The sequence below is a fragment of the Gymnoscopelus braueri genome (genome assembly GCF_963280865.1).
Source record: "Gymnoscopelus braueri genome assembly, contig: SCAFFOLD_195, whole genome shotgun sequence".
In the NCBI taxonomy this organism is placed as follows: Eukaryota; Metazoa; Chordata; class Actinopteri; order Myctophiformes; family Myctophidae; genus Gymnoscopelus; species Gymnoscopelus braueri.
The window spans coordinates 107028-116521 of record NW_027660507.1 but is presented as its reverse complement, the minus strand read 5'-3'; the positions used below and the strand labels follow the sequence as shown (position 1 = coordinate 116521).

The 9494-nt window shown below is 40.3% G+C and overlaps 1 protein-coding gene across 1 annotated transcript; it reads right to left on the bottom strand.

Annotated features, from left to right (window-relative positions):
* Positions 1 to 1746: 1746 nt before the first annotated feature.
* Positions 1747 to 2052, bottom strand: LOC308081492 (10 kDa heat shock protein, mitochondrial-like; the record flags this gene model as incomplete). The annotated part of the gene is made up of 1 exon (XM_080457868.1): positions 1747 to 2052. The coding sequence occupies one exon, from the start codon at positions 2050 to 2052 to the stop codon at positions 1747 to 1749; it is 306 nt and encodes a 101-aa protein (XP_080313994.1).
* Between the last annotated feature and the right edge of the window lie 7442 nt (positions 2053 to 9494).

Genomic DNA, 9494 nt, shown 5'->3' with positions numbered 1-9494 from the left:
CTTGAACCTGCAACTGTCTGTAGCAGAGGCAACCGATCAAGATCAAGATATACCGAACCCTACCACTGCGCCAACGCACCTTTGGGCCGTCAACCAGTGTCTCTTCGTGGTTTTGACTCGCTTTTTTGTATTTTGGCCTTGAAAATGTCAAAGTACTACAACATGGAAACATGGGACAACTGGGATTTGAACATGGAACCTCTGTGCTGAGAAACCACTCTTTAGACCCCTACACCATCTCTCAGCTACTCACATTATGTCTCTCTGTGGTTTTGAATTGCTTTTTTGTATTTTACTTACACCTAGAACCCCCATTCAAACTTTAAAATGTTCATCTTACTGTGGACATGTTTTTTTTTTCTTTCTTTTTTTTCTCCCGTTTTAGGATTATTATGGTCATTTCTGGGTCGCACCGCCCAATTATTAGTTACGTTAATGTTTGGGCTGGGATGCTTTCCAGCAGTGGCCTCAGTGCGGCTGTAGAGTTCATGTGCAACCTAGGTGGTGGCCTATGCTTTACAAAGGGTTGCTGGGCTGAAACAGTGAAACGTTTTTTTATCTTTTCAGGCTGCCTCACAGAGCCTTTAAACCCTTATTTAAATAGACGATGCTAACGCGCTAAATTTCGTTAGCATGGTCCTCCCTATGCGCTGGTGAGTGAGATACAATTTTTCTTTGGTCCAAATTGCGCTCTAAAATACATTTTCAGTTATTTCTGTACGAATCTGGGTACTGTATGTGTAATGTCAAGATGGTCAGGGCCTGCATACACATTTTTTTAATTCTAATTTATGTTTTTCTTATTTTCCATTCAGAGATTAATTACTAATCTCTAATTAAGGTTGATTGATTGATTGATTGAAAATGTTATTAGGCAAAAGAATGTAAAACAACACAGTTACATCTATAATACTTTTGTCTAAAAGGTCCGACCAAAAAAGTCCTTGCGGACTTGTTTCCGTTGGGGTCCTTGAATTAATTTCATAGACATATATAGTAGTTCAAATATCAAACATAAAAATACAGAGAAAAAGGATACACAGAGAGCAGCCATTCCATTGTGTTTTGTCCATACGTATATTGAATTCTGTCTGTTTTCAGGGCATTGTGAAGTCGGCCCACAGTCTGCTGACCAGCACTGTGCAAATCATTGTGACAGGTCTGCAAATCACTGTTGTGAACATTTATTGGCATATATTTGTGCTTGTTAAAAGATTATCTAAGATAACATGACAGTAATTTTCAGCAAAATTGAAATGTGTAAAACAAATTGTAAATGTCTAAAATGAGGAAATCTATCTATATATTTCAATTAATAATTTTAAAATGTTGGCAGCATCTCCACGGGCCACTGGAAGGTGCTCTGAGGCCAATCAGCTGAGTTTAGGAAACTAGAGGTTCGGGGCGCTAAGCGGCCGGTCGGTCCCATGTGCACATGAACCATATATGGGCATGGCGGCATAGGATCTGTGGCTCTGGACAACCGGATCTCTGAATATGTCAGTCCTTGTCTCTTTGATGCCCATATATGGAGAACGATCGCTGATGTCATCAGTATATGCCCATATATGGGCATGCCCACATGCATTTTACGTTTGTGACGTCCACCGTCATATATATATATTTGAATATAAGGATATTTTTTTATTATATCTTTTTTTGGTTCGCTTTTTGTTTACTTTAGTTTTTATTTATTTATGGGGGGTGGTTTGTTTGCTTTTGGGGTATCTATGACAGCAAAATGTCTCAATCGACATATTTTCCCAAAATATCTACGTCACGGAAGAGGAAGTAGTCGTTGTCTTCCAGAATGACTTTAGTTCCACCGTACTCTGGTAACAGGACCTTCTGTCCAACCGTCACACTGACTGGTTGCAGGTTCCCTTCCTGATTGACAGAACCAGGTCCAACTGCCATCACTGTAGCCTGCAGCACTTTGCCCTGGGACTTCTCTGGAAGCATGATGCCACCTCTTGTCACCGTCTCTGCTGCCAAACGCTCCACCAGCACCCGGTCAAGCGTGGGAAGGAATTTCCTGAATGCCATTGCCATTTCCTGAATTGTTGTTTTCCCACAGTGCCTGTGAAATGTTATTAGGAAACAGGAATTGATTTGACTAGGAGATCAGGACTGGTTTTGTTTTTTCCAGTGATGCTTCGATCAGTAGAACTTATGTTGGCTCGTGGCGAAGGCTTCGGTTGACCAGCAAGGGTATTGAGAGAGTCGTAAAGTCTGCAATATCGATTTGTGGAGAGCTTAGGTTGACCTCTGAGAATGTGCTGCCTATATACTGTCTGGCGGTGTTTGTTCTTGTCATCATGATGAGGTCACGATGAGTCAGCAATGCCCAAATATGGAGTTCCCATGTCGGCCATTTCCAAATATGGAGTTCCCATGTCAGGCATACCCAAATATGGAGTCCATGGTGTCTGACTTAATTAGTCTCTAAGTATTGTGACAACAATGCAACCTGGACCCACTCAGACATGTTGGGTGACCATGTCAACCTAAACAAACCTGGATGGCGTGAAAATGACATTTCCAGAACCGTGATTTCTCTGGTTTGTTGTTCCCACTGATATGCCCATATATAGGCATAAATGGAGTTCCGGTACCAGAACCGCTGATCCGACCAATATGCCCATATCGACTTCGCGTATCGCCAAGGACCTGTGGCCGTGATCTCCAAAAACTATTGGTAAAACCGCAAATCCCCATTTATGGAGTATTGATGTCATCAATATGATGTCATACTGACGTCTTAGTTTGGCCTAGACACCGTATTTGGGCATGCCTGACACAGAACTCCATATATGGGCATAAAAGGGACACAGACAGACAGATACAGAAATCACCATATATGGGCATAATGGGGACATAGACAGACAGATACAGAAACAAGACCAGGAGACCTGGTTCTGCCAGACCCAGAATTAATTCTGCTCTAAATGGGCACAGAGCACTACGTCACACTAAGCTTGGCCAATCAAAAAGAGGGACAAGTAGGCACCATGTATGGACGAAACCGTTTGGAGAGGGGGACCGACAAATATATCCATATATGGACGAAAGAGGGACCGACAAAGCCTCATGTAGGCCTGACCTCCTGGGTCTGGCAATCACCATATATGGGTATAAAGGGGACACAGACAGACAGATACAGAACTCTCCATATCAAAAGGGACACAGGTACACCATGATGATGAGTTGTGGTATTTCATCCTGAGCATTAAGCAGACATTGAATAATGGTTTAGTTCACATGTTCTCTGTCATTGATTACTGTTCTTCAGGCAGTTTTCAGCCAAGCAACATGTCAGCCATCTCTACAAACTGCAGTTTGTTTACTAATTCTTGTTGGCTGAGAATATGCTGAATCATATAACAAGACTTTAGATACAGAGATAGTATCTTATATCAGTTTCAAGTCATATCAACAAGCACTAATTCCCGCGATACACATTATATGTTTAGCACCTGGCTGCACAAGAAGCATTTTGCGTTCTCTAGTGCCATTATTCCTTATACATGTTTTATCATGCACTTTGTGTATTGGACTTTGATTTTTACTTTGCCTTCCTGTTATTGATCTGTTCTATGCCTAAGAAAACTACATGTAGATTATAATCAGATTGTGAAAAGGCTCGAACGGCCAAGGCTCCAAAGACAGTCAGAGATGCATTTTGGTTTTTTTTATTTATTATTTTATCTGCTATTGCAAAACAAACAAAAAACTCGGCAGAGTATAGGTCTGGCCCATCTCAATAGAGATTGGATTTCTCTTGCTCCGAAGTTGTGAGGGACCAATCGGGGCCCAGTATGCAAATATGGGGCGGGTTTATCCCCAGAGGCATTTTTTTTATTTGCCCCTCGGAAATGCAGATTCCGCACAGAGATTCCAGACTAATATCTACGCAGTGATATTAGTCTGGCCATGCCAGGCTAGCAAAGCAGGGGCCTGTTCCTCAAAAAGGTGAATTAGAGCTAAAGCCTGGCTTTAACCCCTATCCTGGCTTAATTTAGCCAGGATTAGGGCTGAATCGGTTCCTAGAAAGCTGAATTATCTTGAAGAATAGTTTAGCCAGTTCACCCTGGCTAAGTTTAGCCATGACCCGATTCCACGAAAGAGAATTTAAGCAAGCCTACCTTAGTTACCATGGCAATTTAGCTGTGAAGCTGGTCAGGCTGGTCAGGAGCAGGCTAACAGCCAAGCTTACTTAATCCAGTGCCTTGTTCTTCAAGTTTTCCACAGTTGATTCAAAACATGTGTTTGTATATGGACTCATTTTAATGACCCTGCATTCAAATAAAATGAAATAAATACAATAAGATATAATCAAATTAATGATATTACTGAAATAGTGTGTGACCATGAATCATAATCATAATTGTTTCACAATGACTCATGTGATATGTAATTGTCACTCTGTTATAGTTAACACTATAGTTCATCTTGTTGTTGGATGTTTGATAATATAATAAAAAAAAAAAAATAATGTTATAAAAAAATGTCTGACACACACATATATATATATATATATATATATAAATATATATATAAATTATTAGTTACGGGTTTAAAGGAGCCTCTTTGTAAGTCAATGAGGAGCATATTTTAAATTATCAATTTCTAGTCAATGGAGAAATTATTTTGTATTTCTTGTCCACCTTTGGAGTTACATCATGATGGCAAGGTAACTACACAACCCAAACCTCTACCAAAGTGGTCTTGCAAATGTGGGGTTATTTATTGCGTGTCTCGTCCCGTCACGTCCCCCCCGCTCATCCCGTCACGGCCCCCGTCGCGGTCAACAAGCCCCCCCCCGTCTCCCCCGCCCCGTCCCGTCCCCCCCGTCCCGTTGCCCGTCCGTCTCAAACACACACACACACACACACACACACACACACACACACACACACACACACACACTCTGTGTGTGCTTGCAATACTTTGCCACGCTTTCTCCCTGGATCTATTTATTGCGGTCGCGTTTCCTTTCTTGCTTAAATACATTTTACTTCCTTGTATGATTTCATGAGCTGCTGCAGTGCCGCTATTCAGCCACAGAGAAGAACGCTGCTCTGGGTTTGGACTCCGTGATTGGTCAAGTTCAAGGATTCTGCTATCGACTTTCATGGTCTTTTATAGAAATACGTGAAGCCTGGCTTCATTATCCTCGCTCGACACAGCCTGGCTTGACAAGGCCTAGCTCGACAAAGTCGCTCCTTTTCAGCCTGGCTTGGCGTTCCAGGAACCGAATAAATCGGGCTATACGGACCCGACTTTGTCAAGCCTGGATTTGACTTAAATCCAGGCTTATTTAATTCACCTTTCGAGGAACAGGCCCCAGGTGTCTAAGCAATAACCTAAATCTCAGTTGTCTCATAATGAACCCTGATCATCAGTGGGTGGATCTGTAGATTCAGTCAGGGGGAGAGGTGTTTGCTGTGGGTTTTCATCTTTTCACCTGCCTGCCACCTCTCCCTTCAACCTCAAATATGACCTCGAACATCCAATCAGTGTGAAAGTGGTGCACGAGAAAAGGAAAGGCTTCACAAGCTGAAGTTTGGGGATTTGAATTTTGGTCCTGGTAAATCTTTAATTTTGGTCTTTGTAAGGCGAGATGCATTGAGGCAGCTCACCTCCCTCCTCCTCACGCTCTCTTTTAGCTCCGGTAGGAGGGAGAGGAACATGGAGGGAGCCCACCTGCATGCAGAGGCCGGATGCAGCTTAAATTTACATTTTAAGCGATGTGTTTTAGTTTTTTTTATTTAAGCATTTTCCTTTTTGATTTCCTTTTAAGTTTTTTTTTTTTTTTAATATATAGTATTAGTTTGATTTGACAGCTGTTTATTAAGGGATTTGAATGTTTTTTTCTTTTTCCAATCACACCAGTTAAATGTCATAGTTGTTTTAGAGCTTTGAACCTTGAACCCTCGGTTTGTAAACCCCTGACCTTATTTCTTGTGCCACCTGACATGGAGGAGGATGCAATTGAGAATGAATACTTAACCAGCTGGTCTCAAACTAAGAACCTTGTGCACACAAACCACGCACAAATTGATCTACTGTATGTTTAAAAATATCAATACATTTATGTATTAATGTTTTGAGAATCTAATTCAATGCACAGTGAAGTGGGAACAAGGCAATGTCTTGTGGCAAAACATGTCCATCTGCCTTCTATTTAATCACTTTCACAATCCAATGAGCTGTACAAAGTAAGCAGTATAACTCAAGATGAAAGACAAACATTAAAATAACCAAATTAAGATTGTTCTATTAAGTCCACAGACTCCTTTACACACAGTCAAAACAGGATTTTCACTTACGAGGAAATGTTTTGACACTTGTCCTACAGTACATTGCTAGGCATGACAGAATTGTTGACCTATTAGCTAAGGACATAAGTTCATAGGCCTATGTTTCATCATCTGCCAAAATGTATAAGCACTCTTGTGTTTCAACTGCCATGTTCATGCGCAATAATGAAAATGATGCCTTTTCAGATGTCACAGCTAATACACCAGATGTTGTTGTTGTTGATGAGGACAGTAGAGAAGTGACCATTTTGGAAGTGGCATGTACATTTGATCACAGCCTGGAAGAGGCATTCCTTACCAAGGTGCTTAAGTACCAACGTCTTAAGGATGCTATCTTGCAGCTTGGTTACAAATGTAAACTGCTTGTGTTCATATTTGGAAGCCTCGGTAATGTCCATAAATCAGTTGTGAGAGGCCTGCAGATTGCAGGAATGCCAAAGCCAAAAGCTAAGGCATTGGCAAAATTCTGTTCAATGTCTGTGATAATTGGCAGTCGCCATACATGGAGGAGGTGATGCTTCCTGTACCCGTGATCTGTATTCTGAAATACTTGTCGCTGAGTTTTTTCCAAGTTTGTGCATCTACTATTGTTTGTGTTCAAGAATTTATTGTTAAAATGTGAACGCAAATAAAGATGTTAAATGTGCGTGCATGCCTGCATGCCTGCCTGCATGCCTAAATGCCTGCCTAACTGTATTGAATCCAATACTTTTGTACTTTTACCCAAGTAACATTTTGAACACAGGCCTTTTACTTGTAACAGAGTATTTTTATGTTGTGGTTATTCTACTTTTACTTAAGCAAAATATGTGAATACTTCCACCGCTGGTAAAATGTGGGTTATGACGCAAGATACAGGTCACTGTGTCATAGCATCACAAATCTCCTGACTCATACACGTGTGTCGTGCGTCATCATTTCTATGACGACTTATGGCTCTTTTACTTTGAGACATTTTTATTATTGTTTCTTACAGTACAGTGGTCCCCAACCTTATTAGACAAAATACATTATAGTCACTCAAGTCCTATTTTAGAAATAGTGAAAATAGCAGATCTACAAGATCGCTATATGTGCTGCGTTGTGAGCTTGTAGATCCGCTTAAATGTATGGACTTTTTTTTTACTATTATTCTGAAATTATTTTTAAACATGTTTGAAAACATTTTCTGAAATGTTTACATTAAAACATGTGTAGTGTTTAAAAAAACACTACAGCTCTATTACAGCCATTCTCAAACTGTGCAAGGACCCCCAAATGAATATGTTTTTGACCGTGGACCCCCATCAGAAAAGATGTTGTGCCAGGGACCCCCATACAAGATTTGTGTAGTTCAAAATCTGCACATTTTTCAAGATGGTGAGGATGTACTTAACCCATTAAGACCAGGAACACATCCGTGTCATTTTAAGATTTCTTTGGACTATTACAAAATAGCAGATCTACAAGCTCATATGAGCACCAAGTGCCGCGCTATGAGCTTGTAGATCTGCTATTTTCCTCTTTTTTTAAAACTCAAAACTTTGCTTCTAGGGGTCCCTGGTACAAAATATTTTCACAAATACATATCATTTTGGGGGTCCTTGACATGAAAAAGTTTAAGAACCACCGATAAATAGCAACATAAGTTATTTTTTATTTTTATTTTAAATAAAGATTTACAAGACCTTTATAGGATCCCCAGAAGCAAAGATTTGAGTTACAAATGTTCGCTTTAAAATATTCAAATGTTCATTAATTTTTCTAAAATAGCAGATCTACAAGCTCATAGCGCGGCACTCGGTGCCGCGCTATGAGCTTGTACATCTGCTATTTTTGAATAGTCAAAGAAATGTAAAAATGACACAGATGCGTTCCCGGTCTAAATGGGTTCAGGTTTAAAGTGGTTAAGCTGATGTTGATGCTATATTAACTCATTTTGCTGGGGGCCCCCTGGACCCCCCCTCAAGCACCCCTGTGGTTCTCCCTGAATGGGGAACTCAGCCGGTTTTGGTAACCATATGGCCTTTCCTCTAGTAGACTAAAGCCACCCTCAGGCAGTGGTGGGCAAAGTACAGTATATACTGTACTCAAATAAATACTCAAGTATTCAAAATGACAAATTTACGAAGTACATTTTCAGTGCGTCATGGCTTATCACCGACAACTAACATCTGCCAAAGTGGAAGGGAAAAGGTATAACTGGCCTTAACCCTTTAAGACCTGAAGCCCATTCTACAAATGTCTTCTAAATCCCAACAGTATTCTGAAAAAAACGTATGTTTCTATATCAGTGGTGCTCAAACTTTTTCATGTCAAAGACCCTCAAAATGATATGTATTTGACCGCGGACCCCATCTCAAAATATTTACTTCCAGAGACCCCCCAGAAGCAAAGATTTTTTCAAAAATAGCAGATCTACAAGCTCATAGCGCGGCACTCGGTGCCGCGCTATGAGCTTGTATATCTGCTATTTTTAAATAGCCAAAGTGTAAAATAATGCTTTTTTTTGGGGCTCAAATCCAAAAAAGTGACACAGATGTCTAAATGGGTTAACCATGTTGCCTTGGGTCTAAATCCACACTGGCGATGTAGCCCTGTAGCCCCCCAGGTTCACTAGGTGGGCTGCTGGCATCATGTGCCCCAGACCCAGGAGCAACTTGATTGGCATTTGTCTGAAAGCTGCACTGTAATGCAGCACAAGTGGAGAAAGTAAACATGTTTGCAATGCCATGTGTCTCAAGTCAAATTCAGTTATCTGGAAAAGGCTGAGGCTTTTGGCCAGTGGTGGAAAGTAACAAAGTACATTTACTTAAGTACTGTACTTAAGTACAATTTTGAGGTATTTGTACTTTACTTGAGTATTTCCAATTTCCAATACTTTTACTTCTACTCCACTACATCTCAGAGGCAAATATTGTACTTTTACTCCACTACATTTACTTGAAAACTTTAGTTACTAGTTACTTTTCAGATATAAATTATGATATGATGAAATATACATTAACCACTTTAAACCTATTTTATACCTAGGCTATTTGAAAATAGCAGATCTACAAGCTCACAACGCGTCGCATCGCGACGCGTTGTGAGCTTGTAGATCGGCTATTTTCAAATATTTAGTACTTTTACTTTTGTTACTTTAAGTACATTTTGATGCCAATACTTTTGTACTTTTACTCAAGTACATTT